This window comes from Anabrus simplex, chromosome 1 (genome assembly GCF_040414725.1).
Source record: "Anabrus simplex isolate iqAnaSimp1 chromosome 1, ASM4041472v1, whole genome shotgun sequence".
NCBI lineage: Eukaryota > Metazoa > Arthropoda > Insecta > Orthoptera > Tettigoniidae > Anabrus > Anabrus simplex.
In genome coordinates this window covers 618,600,548-618,618,652 of record NC_090265.1, presented here as the reverse complement: position 1 = coordinate 618,618,652, position 18,105 = coordinate 618,600,548, and the positions used below count along the sequence as shown (strand labels likewise).

Below are 18,105 nucleotides of genomic sequence, written 5' to 3'. Positions count from 1 at the left end.
GGGTGTCAAATCGAAAGACATACACCTGGCGAGCGAACTTGTCCTCGGATACTCCCGGTACTAAAAGCCATACGCCTTTTCCAATTTTTATTTTTATTTTTTTCATGGAGGATATTGCTTCTGTTAAAACGAATGTGAGTGCTGGAAGGAGATTTGTAAGAGAAGAGGAAAATAGGTTTAGAATCTTACTCTGACCCGTTGCGTAATTGGTCTTCCGCGTTTTCTCCTTTTCACATCCTCGAAAATGCGAGATAGTACATGGTACATATGCCAAGTCCATTTCCATTCTAATGAGAACTCCATGAAATGTAGTTAACGAAATACACATATAACAACAACAACAACAACAACAACAACAACAATAATAATAATAATAATAACAATAATAGATCTTAGATGCCGTGCGCAGGCAATTTGATTTGATACCATTTTGGATGCCTGCGAGCTAATGTGCTGAGAGACTGGAACTCTGTTGGATGACATATAGCTGAATTTTAACATAATTTTAAATCATTTTTTCGGATAAACACCAGATGCATTACCAGTTACCGCTTACATACCGATATTGTACAGTATCGAGTGCTAAAAATACAGTGAGATTCAATTTAGTGTATCTAGTAAAAAAAGGTGTAGAACTTTTGAAAGTTTGAAAGAGACAGCATGCAAGACAAAGTGGTTGACAAAAATAAAAGATGCTATGAATCTTTCTTCAAATTTCTGAAAGAGAAATACAAAGTGAAAATATGAGAAAGTCATAGTACTGTTGTTTGGTGCTCGCAGAAGAGTTCTAAAATTATCGGTCCATTTGTGTCCCTAAGTGTGTTAAGGGACACTCTGTACATTGTCCACTATCACCTGTACCGTTACACTGAAAAATAAAACACTTTCTCCGCGGGGTAGCTGCCCTTTGATTTCTCATTTATATTGAACTAAAATTTTGTGATTGATTGTTTGTCTTTCATCCAATCATTGAGCTGTACCTTATAGTAACCCTTGACCAAGGCCGGATATCCCTCGAGGATTTTCTCCCTTTCTTTAGTTTGTAGTACAGGCACATTGTCGACTTGAGAATGCAAGTATATAGGTTATATTTACCGGTAATACTCAATTTACAATTCAGATTGTGGTTGTGATCATTACTTTAAAGGGATACTTTTTAGCCTATCCCTTGTAGATAAAGTTACCATTCTTGTCTATACACTTTAAGATTATGTCTCATACTTCGTTTTCTACCTCGGTCTGGGTAAAAAGATGTGAAAGTAGGTTCAGTTCAATACAGTGACGTAGCAGTAATACGTGAATCAGAATACAAAATGTTAAATGTCTCCGTTAATGTTAGAAGTGTACAAAAATCATACTTTATAAATGTGAAAATGTGAAAAATGAATGTTCGATCTCTTAGGCTTCGTGCCATTTTTCCTTACGAAAAATAATAATGCACACATTCACGAATATTACGTTTTTCGAAAACTTTCAAATATCTCCGGAAATATTTTTATCTCGGGAGAGGGGGGGGGGTACATAACAAACATTATACAAAATCCAATTTCCAGTTCCTAACTTGCGTGCTGCTAGGCCTAAGTCCACTAAAGGTAGAAATATTGTCCAGTCAACATGGCACCGTACTAACTGGTGTTGTTGGTGATTTTTGTGATTGGTTTTTTTAAGCTCTAATATCTTGTGTACATTGTACCTATCTGGTGGCCACGACCTCTGGTCTGCTACTTCGAGATCCATTGGTGGAACAAATTTTCATCATCAGAATGTTGGCCAATGGGTTAGGAGAAGTGGTAGCATAGAAACTGTAGTCACTAGATTGGGTGCCAATAGCCTGGATTCAATTCTAAACCTATCCGCACTGTTCACCTGGAATGAGTGCATATGACGGTGTTGTTAATGATTCGTACGTCGGATGGTGACGTTAAGCCTTGAGCAAACTCCTTGGTGTTATTCTACAGGAGTAGGCTATGTGCCGACATCGGGTTTCACCTCATTATTATCATCATCACACACCCACACGCGCTTGTCAGCCATGGGCGTTAAATAAAAGTTCTGCACCAGGCCTTTCCGGAGGTCACACATCATTAGCTCCTATTGATGAAGAAGGTAATGATGACCATCGTCATGCGAAATCTTCTAATATCACAGTGCCGGAAGAGAACAACATTTTATGACCTGCCATATCTTAAGTCACTCAGATTTATCAGCAGTAACATTACACCGTCCGACTATTGTTGTTAGTTGAGGTGCGTCTTGTCGCTTCTGCTACCACTCATCTCCTCTAGAAGGCAGTACTGCTCACTGTTACCAGATGGAAGAAAATTTCCGTCAGTGAGGGGAAAAGGGGGAATTTCTTAAAATCCTTATAAATTAAGGACATTTCATTTGCGTATTTTTAAAATTCTAATTAACATATTATTTCCTATAGTGGTGACTTAAAAAGCCAACTATGGTCGAGAATAGTAAGTAGTGACTATACCGTACTTTATGTGGGTAAAGTTTTCATTCCGCACTCGGACAGGGTATGGCGGGCCTCCTAGATGGTTATGCCGTCACTCAGGCCAAGGAGATTTGTGTTGGTGATGTGGTGATGGTGGTGGTTGTGGTGAATTTTGTATCAAGATACGGAGAAGGTTAGGTCGGTGCGACCGTGGCCTACAAGGGAACTGTCCCGGCATTCGCCTTAGTGCAGGAGAATGGAAAACTACGGAAAACCACTTTCATGACAGCCGACGTTGGAGACCAGCCCCTCCGCCTCCCGAATGTAGAGCTCCAAGACTAGCCAAAAATAGCCACTGTTAAGTTGAAGCCTACTCTACTCTGTCATATTTGTAGAAAGAAAAGATTGTGATATTTAAGCATAAAGAGGCTAGGCTTTGTCATAACTTCCCCCCGTGGGCGGGGGCCGAGATAGAATAACACCCACGGTATCCCCTGCGTGTCGTAAGAAGAGACTAAGAGGGTCCCCAGGAGATAGTAACTTGGGAGCATGGATTGGCAACCACGGGGCTCTTAGCTGATTCGTGGCATTACTTCCACTTACTTGTGCCAAGTTACTCACTTTCATCTATCCTATCCGACCTCCCTTGGCCAACTCTTGTTCTTTTCAGACCCCGTCGCTATTAGGTTCTCGAGGCTTAGCGAGTCTTTCATTTTTCCGCCCTTTGTGGTCCCTGTTTCTCTTTGGCCGATACCTTCAGTTTTCAAAGAGTCGGGCTCCTTCGTTTTTTCGCTTTGATTAATGTTAATAGAGGATGGTTGCCTAGTTGTACTTCCCCTTAGACAATAATCACCACCACCACTTGTTACATAAGTACAAACAGCGTTTAAGCACAGCGAATGAATGAGCATTGCAAGAAATTTCTGATTTGAAGACTGGTGATGGGAAGAGATGAGCATTGCAAGAAATATCTTATTTCCAGGCTGGTGATGATGTTTCAAAACTGAAGTGATTTTCCACTTTAAATCTTGCAAGGACCTGATTTCTTTCTTTTTTCCTTTCTTTGCTATTTTGCTTTACGTCGCACCGACACAGATTGGTCTTCTGGCGACGATGGGACGGGAAAGGCCTAGGAATGGGAAGGAAGCGGCCGTGGCCCCATCATTTGCCTGGTGTGAAAATGGGAAACTACTTCAGGGCTGCCGACAGTGGGGTTCGAACCCACTATCTCCCGGATGCGAGCTCACAGCTGCGCGCTCCTAACCGCATGGCCAACTCGCCCGGTGGACCTGATTTCTTACATTCTCCTTGGTATATGCATATTTTTGATCAGGCATTAATATTAATCGGTATTAATTTACGTAATATTACGTTTACATTTACAGTGAAATGAAATGGCGTATGGCTTTCAGTGCCGGGAGTGTCCGAGGATAGGTTCGGCTCGCCAGGTGCAGGTCTTTTTCTTTGACTCCCGTAGGCGACCTGCGCGTCGTGATGAGGTTGAAATGATGATCACGATACATACACCCAGCCCCTGTGGCAGTGAAATTAACCAAGATGGTTAAAATTCCCGACCCTGCCGGGAATCGAACCCGGAACCCCTGTGACCAAAGGCCAGCACGCTAACCATTTAGCCATGGAGCCGGACTACATTTACAGTGACAGCAGTCGTAATTCTAAGCTTTAGAATTTTTTTGATGTAAGGAATTTTCTGAGATAAAAGGGAAATTATCTTGTTCTAGTAGGCAAATACAGTATTTATGCTAATCTACCATCTGGCAACACTGGTATTGCTGCAATAACAAATAATCACCTGTCAAGTACACAACTGCTAGTCTTCAGTAAGGGAAGGAAAAGGTAAAGGTCTGACCGTTTGAACAACGAAAGTATTGATAAACGGAAAAAGAAAAAGGCCTATCTACGGTGTGCATACAAAAAATAAAAATAAAGAAAGAAACACGTTAGACCTCACAAACATCATACCATGGGGTATCAGAAGATGACAAGTAGTTCACCAAGGAAGATCGGAGAAGAAAGGTAAAACAATGAGTATTTTGACACAATTGAGTGGTAGCAATGCTGGAATCAGTTAGGGTAGACTGTCTCAAACTTCCACGTCGGGAGACCTTAGGTAGTATTACACTGAAATTCCGTTCCAGTTTCCTTTCAACAGGTACTTTAGGAAAGGTTGATGACATAATTTTACCAGACGAATTTATCCAGGTCACTGAAACGCATACGTATTCTTATGCCCATGGCACAAACAAATATTTGTTTTCACTTTGAAGAAAACACATATCTCCATTAATGTCTTAACACCGCGAAAGTATGGCAGGATGAGAATGTCCTTGGTAGCAAGGAGAGTCTTTCATTAGGTGAGGAAAGCCAGAGAATATCGAGAATGTTTAGACTTACAAATGAGTGACGAGAGGCTTTCGTGAGAAGCCACCGTTGTTCTTCAGCAATAGGAAGTGGTCTTTTATTCGTTATGTTGCTCTGAAGGAAGCTATTTGCGTTCTTGTGGAACAATAAATGAAGTATGGAACGGAATACTTTGCTTCTCTGCAACGCCAATGCTAGAAAATGCTGACCGGGCAAGTTGACCGTGCGGTTAGGGGCGCGCAGCTGTGAGCTTACATCCGGGAGATAGCGGGTTCGACAACACTGTCGGCAGCCCTGAAGATGGATTTCCGTGGTTTCCCACTTCCACACCAGGCAAATGCTGGGGCTGTAAATTAAGGCCACGGCTGATTTCTTCCCATTCCTAGGCATTTCCTATTCCATTGTCGCCATAAGACCTATCTGTGTCAGTGCGACGTAAAGTAAATAGCAAATGAAATGCTAAAACTAACTTCGATTAGCCAAGGAAGTAAATTTGGTGATTGTTACAACAATAGAGGTAAGTTTTCAATAATTGTGAAGGTTGTTACTGCATTTAATGGAGGGAAAAAATAAATTGTTTGCCTTTCATTCGTAGGAGGCAATGAAATAGTTCCAAAATTTTGAAGAATGACGAATTTGGCCAAATAAGTGAGTGAGTCATGAAAGTGGGAAAATGCAAACCTAGCAAATAGAGTGCTAGAAGAGAACAAGATCTTAACAGCAGATGACGAGAAAGAGATTGTGATAAATTTCGCTATTATTTTTATTTTCGTTGATTAATGTCACACTAAGGCAGACAAAATAAATAAATAAATAAATAAATAAATAAATAAATAAATAAATAAATAAATAAATAAATAAATAAATAAATAAATAAATAAGACTGGGAGGCATTCAGATCACAATGGAAAACAACTACTAAAATCTGTAGAGGCGAAAGGAAATACTACGATACACACCAACTAAAGAAAATAGAGTAATATTTCATGAAAAATAATACACGTAATTTCTACCAAACATTCGGGAGCCAATTAACAAAATACAAACCACCAACACTATGCTTCAAAGATGGCAAAGGAAATCTAATCACTGGAAATGAAGAGAATTGTCAGCACCTTGCAAATAATTTCCAGAGACATCTGAACTGAAAAAAATCCTGAAGAAACTTTGACATTTGAGAAACCCAAGTACGGTACAAAATATTGGAGTCAAAACCACCCAACAAAGATGAAATCAGGGGAATAATAAAAGGACTGAAAAACAACAAGGCGTCAGGTGATGATTCAGTAGTCGCAGAGTTATTGAAGTATACTGGAGAACACCTAGTGACTCAACTAGAAGCTCTGTTTGAGGAAATTTGGTGGATAGATAGTATCTCAAAAGAATGGAAAACGGCATTAACACACACACTGCACAAAAAAGGAGAGAGCACAAATGTTAATAATTACAGAGGAATATCATTACCACCAGTCGCTTCTAAGATCTTATCTAGGATTGAGGAGATAATCGAAAAAGAACTGGGCGAATACCAGGCAGGATTCCGGAAAGAAAGATCATGCAGTGAACAAATTTTCAATTTGAACTCCATAATACAACTGCGCACACTCACAGCCAAGAACTTAGTGATTATTTTTGTTGACTTCAAGGAAGCGTACGATTCGGTCAACAGAACAACCTTGATAAGCACTTTGGAGGAATTTGGGGTAGATGAAAAGACTAAAAATATAATAAAGAAACCATCACTGACAATACATCACAAGTAAAGTACGTTGTCAAAACCGTTTGAAACTGAAACAGGTGTCCGACAAGGGGACGGGATGTCACCACTCCTGTTCAATGTTATACTTGAAAATTTGGTCAGAGAGTGGAGGAAGAGATTGACAGAATTAGGGGTGAAAAATGTAATGATACTGGGGAGATCTGGAATGAAAATTGACTGTTTATCGTTCGCGGATGATACGGCAATTCTGACAGAAGACGCAGAAACTGCTAAGGTACAGATTGAAACGCTTCAAAAGATTGCAGGACTTCAGATATCGTTTGAAAGAACAGAACTAATGATTCAGAGCAAAATTGACCCGACAAAGACTTTGTCACTAAGTATGGAACAGTTAAAAGAGTGCAGACGTTTAAATACCTAGGGGAGTGGATAGCACCAAAGAACACCAATATATAGGATAGCACCAACGGGACTACCAGGAATAGCGTTACAGAACAGGATAAGAAAGATGGAAACAGCATACCATTTATGTCGAAATGTCTATAACAAATAATCATTATCAGTCACTGCGAAACTCAGACATTACAACACTGTGATAAAGTCAGAAAGTTTGTATGCAATCGAATGCATTCCACTGAACAGGAAAGGATTACTAGAGAACATTGAGAAAAAAGAGATACAAATCTTGAAGAAGATACTAGGGTCTAGGAAAGTGGGACAAGAATTTAGACTACGACGAAATGAGGAACTATACAAAATAACCAAGAAAATCACAACATCTTTTAAAAAGAGAATACTTTGCTTCTATGGACACATTAAAAAAGTGCTAACAGGGAGAACAGCCAAATTTGTGGAGTTCATGGAGAGTAGGAAGACGAAACTAACTGGCTTAAAGGAGTCAAGGAGGACCTGGAAGAAAAGAACATAACACAGGAGGCAGTATACAATAGACAAGAATACAGGATGGTCATCAACAAAATTAAGGGATTCCTAGATCGAATGAGCAGAATACGGACCGGCAACACATGATCGCAGAACGCAGAGTAGCCCATTTCGAAAGGATGAAGAAGTTCTGGTCTGATTGGAGGAAGAAGAACCGGAAATGAACGCTGCTTAACGTGGTTCATGTAGACCTATCCGAAGACAATAAATAAATAATAAATAAATAAATAAATAAATAAATAACTAAATAAATAAATAAATAAATAAATAAATAAATAAATAAACATTTGTATAGGTAGATAAATCGACTTAAAACCAATAACATAATAATAATAATAATAATAATAATAATAATAATAATAATAATAATAATAATAATAATATATTATATTATAATATTATTATTATTATCATAATTATAATTATAATTAAACATTATATTAAATTAATTAAACATTATATTATTAATTATTATTCTAATAGCAACTTCTGGCTCAGTGAGAAAAGAAACGGTAAACTACCTCACTCCTCATTTCCCTAATATGCCTCTTCAGTGACACCTAAGCTATATATGACAGCTGTTGGTGGAGCTGTAGAGGATCAAACCAGCCTTCGGGATGAATATCCAACATACATACATTATTATTATATTAGAACACTAGCATCACAAGAAATTTAAAACTTAGGCAAGTTACTTGGCTTGTATGGGGAAATTACCTTCTAAATGGCCAAGTATTTCAGCGTGGAAGGAAGTAGAGCTAAGAGTAGCAGATTCAGAAGATCACACGTTCACTTCAGTTATTATTCTGAAGGTATGCATACTATATCTTGGTTAAAATATTTTTTCAATTCAGTTCACTGTAAGGAGAGTGTTGTAACATAACACACTTTGAGCTAAACCCGACCACATCACTATCTCAGAATATTTGGTATCCTTGATATTTATTATTATTTAAGTTCACGTGTCTATGCTCTCACTGAGGTTGGATATTATCATTCTAACGTTTCTGTACTTCTTTTCAGACTCACCACGTCATGAACCTCAACACCTTTGAAAACGCATCGTTGAAGAATAATGACACTAATTCTACATCCACGTATTCATCTGAAGAAGGTAAGTTCCTCATCGTACAACAGTTACAATCTTAAAAGTAAAAATATACTTATATTATTAATATTTGAACACTAGTTGATCCGTAGATTATTGACCTCTCATAACTGACATATCAAGGAGTGAATTGTAGTATATAACAGAACAAAATAAAACTATGAATAAATTAGGTTCAATATTAAGAAAAGTTACATACCGCGATCAGGAAACCAAATACTCTTTCATCTTCACTTTTAAAAAGCCATGGACTTCATCGAAGAAGTAATAATAATACTACCAATAATAATACTACTACTACTAATAATAATAATATTTGCTTTACGTCCCACTAACTACTCTTTTACGGTTTTCGGAGACGCCGAGGTGCCGGAATTTAGTCCCGCACGAGTTCTTTTACGTGCCAGTAAATCTACCGACACGAGGCTGACGTATTTGAACACCTTCAAATACCACCGGACTGAGCCAGGATCGAACCTGCCATGTTGGGGTCAGAAGGCCAGTACCTCAACCGTCTGAGCCACTCAGCCCGGCCAGCGAAGAAGTGCCAAGGCTAACAAATAGTGAAGTCTTGATGAAATCCGTATTGTCTTATTCCATAGTGGAGAATAAATAAGGCAAAATACTGAAATTTTAACTGGGACGGATCACGCTTGAAAGGTTTTGTCAGGCGGTTTGGTATAAGGCGGTCTCTCTTCAAGTTTGAGGTTTCTTAGCGCCAAAAATGATTTAATATGTTTTAGTCACCAGAGGGGTTATTAAGGTGGCATACAAATTACTAGTGCCTCTGTGGTGTAGTGGTTAGCGTGTTTAGCTGCCACCCCCGGAGGTCCGGGTTCGATCCCGGCTCTGCCACGATATTTGAAAAGTGGTACGAGGGCTGGAACGGGGTCCACTCAGCCTTGGGAGGTCAACTGAGTAGAGGTGGGTTCGATTCCCACCTCAGCCATCCTCGAAGTGGTTTTCCGTGGTTTCCCCACTTCTCCTCCAGGCGAATGCCGGGATGGTACCTAACTTAAGGCCACGGCCGCTTCCTTTCCTCTTCCTTGCTTATCCCATCCGATCTTCCCATCCCTCCACAAGGCCCCTGTTCAGCATAGCAGGTGAGGCCAGCTGGGCGAGGTCCTAGCCATTCTCCCCACTTGTATCCCCCGACCAAGAGTCTGAAGCTCCAGGATACTGCCCTTGAGGCGGTAGAGGTGGGATCCCTCGCTGAGTCCGAGGGAAAAACCGAACCTGGAGGGTAAACAGATGATGATGATGATGATGATGATGACAAATTACTAGTTAAAATTGATTTTAAATTTTAGATAGGATTCTAGAGTTCGGGGACTTATTTTGAATACTTTAAAACACTAATGCTCAACTACCTTCAAGGTACTATACACTTTCGCCGGTGTTGATAAACATTTGTGCAGTACTGTTGGAAGCCTTCCTTTTTAACCTCCCATAATGTCTCTAATGATTTTGCTTTTAGCTTAAAACCAATAAATTTATTATTATTATTATTATTATTATTATTATTATTATTATTATTATTATTATTATTATTATTATTATTATTATTATTATTATATGCCTTCGCTAGCAGGATGTAGTGTTTACAGTGCACTATATCTTCTGGTATGGGATATAATAACTTTGTTACTTTCATTGACCTGTCTCAGTGTCATATTTGGCTTTGACGATATGAAAATCACCGAGATAGGAGCGATTCTAGTAATACCGTTCCTTATGCAGCCAGTCCCTGCTATGAATGGTGTGAAAATGTTGCTCATAGGGTCGGTTGGTGCATGCATTCCAGTGGTATTGGCAGACGTATATGCAATAGCAACTTCTGGCTCAGTGAGGAAAGGAACGGGAAACTACCTCACTCCTCATTTCCTTAATATGCCTCTTCAGTGACACCTAGGCTATCTATGGCAGCTGTTGGTGGAGCTGTAGAGGATCGAACCAGCCTTCGGGCTGAATACCCAACATACGTTATTATTATTATTATTATTATTATTATTATTATTATTATTATTATTATTATTATTATTATTATTATTATTATTATTATTATTATTATTATTATTATATTAGAACACTAGCGTCACAAGAAATTTAAAACTTAGACAAGTTAGTTGGCTTGTATGGGGATATTTTAACTTCTAAATGGCCTAGGATTTCAGCGTGGAAGGAAGTAGAGCTAAGAGTCCTTTCAGATGTTCCACCAAATTTTATAGAGATATAAACGTTGCAAGAGATCAAGTCAAGTGGATTAGGCGAGGTGTTGAACCACACAAGCTCCATGTTTGCGGGAAAACCTGAGATTAGTAGGGACCTATGTGCTCATTAGTCAAAATGAGTTGATAAGTGGTCGTCGATGGTATATTAGGACGAATCAGGAATCTGCAATATGAGCAAATTTGGTGTCTATGTTAAAGACCTTTGGTTTGGACATGTATATCGTATGAATACCATTAGAGAACTGAGGACGGTTTTTGGAAAGTCATCCTGGGAAAAGTATATATAGTATATATGGGAAAAGTATATATAGGAGCAGACCGAGAAAACAAAGGCTTGATGATGTGTGGGAGGATTTCCGAGCAGTGGCGGTAAGAAGGAGGAGGACCAAAGCTCAAGGCAGAGCTCAATGGAAGACGGTAATTTTAGAGACCAAGGTATTTAAGAACTATAGAGTGGAGGAGTAAGAATATAGGTAAGTGGTGTTAGACAATTAGACTGGTGAAGTCTGTGTAGTCCCAGTTCAAACAGAGTGCTTCGGCGGTGCACTCACAGCTCTCTTCAAAACTCTGTTGCTACTCAAACACTTTTTCGTATAAACAATCGCCAGTTTTCCCCCAAATATTTGAAAAAATATATAATGCTTGTACGCTGCTTTTGAAAATCTTCGGTTATTATTTTGTATAAAATAGTATGACTAAGCATACAATAACGCGTCTCTTAGCACCTCTGCTCGCTTTACACGAGCAGAATCATTTCGTTTGTGGAAGGAAGCGATGGTATAATGTTTATCTATAAGTTTACTGAATGATGCAATGCCCTAATTCTGGATTCTAATTGGCGTAATACTACATAAGTAAATGTAGAGCAAAAGTGTCTGCCCACACCTCAATTTCAGTGTCTTCACAAGTTGGTCCTACAAAGCGCAACAAACTCTCCAACTGCAATTCAATGAAAATCCATTCTGCTCATCAGCATATGCCAGTAATAAAGTCAGTCACTGGGCATCTATCCCGTTGTAATAGTTCTTAAATGGTCAGTGCTGTCTGGTTTTATTTTTTTTATTTATTTTTTTTTTTTTTGCTAGTGACTTTACGTCGCACCAACGCAGACAGGTCTTATGGCGACGATGGGATAGAAAATGGCTAGGAGTGGGAAGGAAGAGGCCGTGGCCTTAATTAAGGTACAGCCCCAGCATTTGCCTGGTGGCTGCCGACAGTGGGATTCGAACCCAGTATCTTCCGCACGCAAGCTCACAGCTGCGCGCCCCTAACTGCACGGCCAACTCGCCCGGTAGTGTTGTAAGTAAAACTCCATCGAATAGAAGGGCTACATCCAGGTAAGATAGTGAAAACTGCCCTTGTGTCAAATCGGACAAGTCATATAGCAGTCGCTAGTACTTCGTTAGAGAAATATTCGTGCCTATTTTCTAGCCGCTGTCGGCAACTCAAGAGGAGGTATTTGAATGTGTGACCAAGTTCTTGAATTACCTTCTCTATACACCTAGTGCGCATGGATGTTGCTCGAATAGTTCATGTGACATGCTCTCGTCAGTGAAGTGAAGCAACGCGATTATCAGGCTGCGTTTGTTGAGATGCGAAACCAAATTCGAGATGGAAGAAAGTTCTACAAAGAGTAGAACAAATTGTTCTGTGGTTGGATGTAACTATTCCTATAGAAATTGTTCGCCTGGGACGAAGTTCTTCGTATTCCCATACAAGAAGCAACACATTTGGTACCTTATTTAGACAATATTGTTCATCTCCTAGCTGTCGTAGTGAACTTCAGTCCTCCGATCATTAAAGCAGACGACTAGTATCTTTAGGTAGGACCTAAATTTAAACATGATTATATAATTATTGAATTGTACATGGTTACATCAATTTAGTTCACTGGCAGGGTAGGGAATTTTAACCATCATTGGTTGATTTCGCTGGCACGGGGGCTGGGTGTATATGTCGTCTTCATCATCATTTCATCCTCATCACGACGCGCAGGTCGCCTATGGGTGTCAAATCAAAAGACCTGCACCTGACGATCCGAACATGTCCTCGAACACTCCCGGCACTAAAAGCCATACGCCATTTCATTTTTTCCCATCAATGTCAATATACAAATTTGGAGCATTACACATGTTCTCATCATTCACAGGCTTTTTCCAACACGAGTAAGGGTACTTAATATCCAAAAGAGAGAGTCATTCCTGACCTAGCACTATCCCATCCGGGCTACTAGGGTTGCTCTTCTTTCATTAACACACCCAGTTGTAACACGCAACATTGGGACGATAAACCTAACTCCTGAAGTGCCCTCTGCTCATTATCTCTGCCGTATCTTACGGCAGGACTGTTTATGTCTTTAGAAATAAGGAGCTGAGTTGCCAGTTTATTAAAATCTCCACTCTGCGGTGTCATGCTTTGTGTACATTCTGGCTGACAGATATGTGTAATTTTCTTTGATGGAACCACGCAGGATTTTTAGACTGAGCCCTAGTCTCAATCGTAATAGCATACGTCTACGATTTTGTGACTTTTACCTTGTCATAATAAAAATTCAGGACGTCACTTGGCAACGTACACTCATAATTAAATTGTTTGGCTCTATCGATATCTTGCCACTTAGCAAGTAATTTATTCCATAGCATGTAAACAGTTTATTCACGTTTTGAAGGTCTAATTGCTGAAGACACTGAATTAAAAGTCTTGTTTCGCTCTGTTCTACAGCATCCACGATAGCTTCAAAATGGAATTGGAGATAAATAAGGATTCACCTTCACACTCGGCCTTCGAAATTCTTGTAAAAGCACAGTCCATAATTTTAATTTTCTCTTATAGTTCACTTTCGCTAAATGTTTCAAATCCTTCACTTTCCAGTACGCTACAAACTGGCCGCTTACTTAATTTGTCTTTGAATATTTCTCCTAAATGTCACCATTAGAATAATCCGCGGCAACATTCTTAGGTTCTTCCCATTGTTGCAGAAAGGAAGTCTCCAAAGAATCTCTTTCTGTATTACCGTCATATAAATGCAAAGCGCAGTAATGTGCTTACAGCATTTGGAAAGGTCTGCTTTGCATTCACACTCAGCTAACTGACCATTCCTGTTGCAATCTACCTGTTAAATATTAAAACAAGACTAGCATTAATTAGAGAAAAAATAATTTACAACGGCAATGGACACGGATAATATGTACTGTACTGTATAATAAAGTTATGTTTGAAATTAAGAGTCTATATATAACTTACATATGATTTATGGTACAAAAAGAAAGGTAACTATTACCTTAAGTTTAACTGCATAAGGTGATTGATTAATGCTCGTTCCTCTCAAACAGAAGCTGGATATTTCTTCTCCCAATCGTTCTTTCACCTGGAATATGTGATTACTGAAATAGGCCTATGACTTATCCCAACGAATATTCTGAAAGCCCACACAAATCTCTATGGACAACGACATTTCAGCTTTAAATAGCTTCCGTCATTGTCACACTTGATTCTCCCGCACAAGCCACTATACACACTCGTCACATGAATGTTCTGAGCAAGTTGCCGCTAGGAGCGCCAGCAGGTAAAATATCGCCATTCGCACGAGGTCTATATGTTTGTTCTACACTTTCTCTATTCGACCAATATTTGTCATGAAGATGAATAGTGCGTACCGTATTATAGAGAATGTTTACAGTAGGAAACGCTTATATAAAATTATTAAGATATGGCACATTTAATACAGTAATGAAACCAAAACGTCCATGCGCGAGCGAATGCCTAGTGTTAAATTATAGATTAGATAAGCTTCTAATATTAGCAAGAAGAATCATTAGAAAAATCCTGGTTCCAATCAAAAGTGCAGAATTGTGGAAATTAAGAAATAATAAGGAAATATATCAGAATGTAGAAAATATAACAGAAACAATAAGAAATATAAACTGTTATTTTTGGGCATATCTTTAGGATGGATGAAAACAAATCAATAAAATAGAGATTCAAATACCTTTGGTAGAAAAAGTCAACAACAACCTGCATTCAAGAAGTCAAGAAATGAACGAAATGATATGAGAGAAAAGAAATTAAAGAAAGAGGTATTATCTCCAAAACTCAAGTGTTAAATATGGAAGGATTACAAGCAAAAGAGGAAAAATAAACTGGCAGAAAGTGGCATGAGGAGAGAAAGAAGAAACACAACGAAAGAATGAAGGAATATTGTGAAGAAAGGAAGAGGAAAACATGCAAGCTTGAAGAATTGAAATTGACACGTAATCCCTAGCAGGAAAAAACGACAATGGATAATAATAATAATAATAATAATAATAATAATAATAATAATAATAATAATAATAATAATAATTTCTACGAATCATTCCATGCCTGCACATTGGAAATCTTATTAACAACATGCTCAGTAACAGAAACTTCCGGGTTCAAATTGGCAATAGTATGAGCTCACTGAGGAATCTTAAAAATGGCCTCCCACAAGGTTCTGTGCTGGCTCCCCTTTGGTTCTGTTTATATATAGCAGATATGCCAGAGACTACATCTAGGAAGTTTGGGTACGCAGATGACTGGGCCCTTGCTGTTAGCCATATAGACTTCGAAGTTACCGAGGATATTCTAACCAGAGACCTATCTACTATGGGACGATACTTTCGTGACTGGAGGTTACAGCCAAGTGCAGCAAAGACAGTAGTTGCTTCGTTCCATCTCAACAATAAACAAGCGAATAGAGAACTGAAAGTTCACTTTGATGGCAGATTACTCCCACATACTACACCCTTCCGGGCCTCGAATGGATGACCCACGCATAAGAATGCCTCCACGTAACGGGGTAAACACCTACGGATGAGATTGGATTGAAGAGCGGGTCGAAGTGCTTAACGAGCTTCGAACCGCTCCCCTTCCTACTTTCTGTGCTGGCCCGGCAGCCTGAGCACTTGGGGAGTGGTACGTTCGAAAGGAAGAAAAAAAAAGAAACGAATACTTAAGATGGAGCCTTATGTATATAATATGAAAGTAGGATCTCTGGGTTCAAATGCCTACTGGATACTGCTCAGCACTTCTACAAATGACAAGAATCATAAAATAGGGGTTACGAATACTAATTTATTCAAATATGACGTGTTAAAGAAATTGATACAACTCTATACAATGAACTCTCCGCATATGGGAGGCAAAGAAAATAATGATCACTTTAAAATATGAATCGCCCATGGGCGTCGTCTGCATAACGGTGTAATTGAGGTTTCCCGACTGCTATCGTTCATCTTTCCTCATTAGTTCATACCGTTCATGACATTTTTTATATTATTCTGTCGATCACACTGTGAGATGATCTGATGTCCCTACCCACATATTACTTCCTGTTCTTAGCACGAAAATAACCGGCGCCTACGCTACATAATTACCATATTAAAAGAAACATTTGCATAATACACAAACAAACACACATACCATTTAGCTAAACCCCGGACTTCCTCATCTATCACCTAGACCACGCAACGTTGTACAAAGGTTATGTTTGAACTCAAAAATATATGCACATAATTACGAAACATACACAGATATATGTATATATACACTTCATGCATAAAGGAGAGCCATTCCTAGAAAGAAACAGCATGGTTATCACTGTCTCCGGCCCAAGGCGCAAGCTTGGGGAAGCTCGCTCAAGGGCGCCATCATGATCCCGGGTCGAACTGGCCGACTCCCGACCGAGAGGTACTGTGGATTTCTGAAAATCCCTAGACTAGCTACAATCTCATATCACCGGATATCTGGGGGAGATCCCTACTCATTTATTAAATACCTTCTAAATCAGCGTGATAATATCATTGCCGGCAGTGTTTTAGTTGGACCAGTTAAACAACAGCAACTTACGGGGGAAGCCCATAGCCTCAAACCTTAACTATAATAGCACAGCGGGACCAGCTCTGTCGTGAGGGGGCGAGGAGCAAATACTCACAAAAAAAAGGGAAGGTCATTCGCTACTCCAGCCATCACTCATTCATTAGCCACGGCAGATTCTTGGACCCTTTCAATTACCATGGCCAGCCGGGGCACATATCCCTGGCCCATTTCATTTGTTTACATCATCTCACCGCTGAGTTCCCAAGAAATACACTTTTATTCTCCCCCTTCTCATTATTACCGCTGAACGCCGACTGTGGGCACGATCACTTCTAATTCATCTCATCGTAAATTCCTCGGGCATTCGGCCCTCTCATTACGTCTCATATCGCGTATCTTCTTTCCTTGGGCATAGGGCTCTCACGACTCCTCAGTCCACTTTTTCCATACTCCTCGCTCCTCGCACATGAAATATACCTATATTTAAATCCTTTGACCAAAGATTAGAGACTCCTGCCTCTGTGTCTCACCCCGGCTGTAGATAAAAAAATCACTCCAAACCATTCTGGCCAATTAATCAAAAATCACGGGAGACTTGCACATGGTCCCTCACAACTACCTAAATAACACAGCATATACCTCTCCCGGTCGGGATTTCTTCTCTCTTGCTGTACATGCACTGATTATATGTGTATTTTAGGCATGCATTGTCTGACTGACACATGAGTTTCCCCGGCATATACGATAGCCACGTGGGACAGTAACTAACAACATTTTGACATGGTTTTCCCTGCTCGCCAGCATTATTGTTCCAGCCACCCCTAAGGGGAACTCAAATATTCTCCTAACCTTGTTCCCTTATTTGCTAGGACATTCTACATATTACTAAAAATATAACCCTCACGATAAGCTAATCATTAAGAAAAAAATGGGTCGTCCGGGAATTCAGCTCCCTTGAATTTACTTCAACATTATAAAGATCAATAAAATTTCCATATTAGGACGTGCATTATCTTACAACATTTTGATATTTACAAAAGAAAGCTAATCCTATCCCCGGTTACATTATCATGCTTAAGAAATTAGATTTGGACATCACTCATCTGTTTGGTGGCCGTTGTTTTTTCCTTCCACGGGAGACCCATGGTGGAGTTTAGTGCTGCATGACCCCGGGGCTGGTGGCGGGCGTGCAGTCCTTCATCCCTGGTCCATACAAGTCCGACATCCTGGGGAACTCGTTCACAGCTGAAATCTTACAGTAATCCAAAATGGGTAACACTTCACCACTCGTCACACGGCCTCTATTTCCAGAGTTTACACCACGAATAAGCCGATCTTTCAAATCACGGCGGGCGCGTTCACAGCAGGGATCGGGTGGCTCACGAGACTCGAGCACCCTGATTCAGAGTAACACTTTGGGTGATACCAATTTATTAATATAACT

The 18,105-nt window shown here is 39.6% G+C and overlaps 1 protein-coding gene across 1 annotated transcript in view; it reads left to right on the top strand.

Annotated features, from left to right (window-relative positions):
* The window catches only part of LOC136871094 (RYamide receptor), a 312,167-nt gene that overhangs the window by 11,908 nt on the left and 282,154 nt on the right, over positions 1-18,105 (top strand). The window contains exon 2 of the mRNA XM_068227140.1: positions 8,508-8,598. Within this exon, the coding sequence (XP_068083241.1) occupies positions 8,520-8,598 (79 nt within the window). The 5' untranslated portion in view covers positions 8,508-8,519. The remainder of the gene's footprint in view (positions 1-8,507; positions 8,599-18,105) is intronic.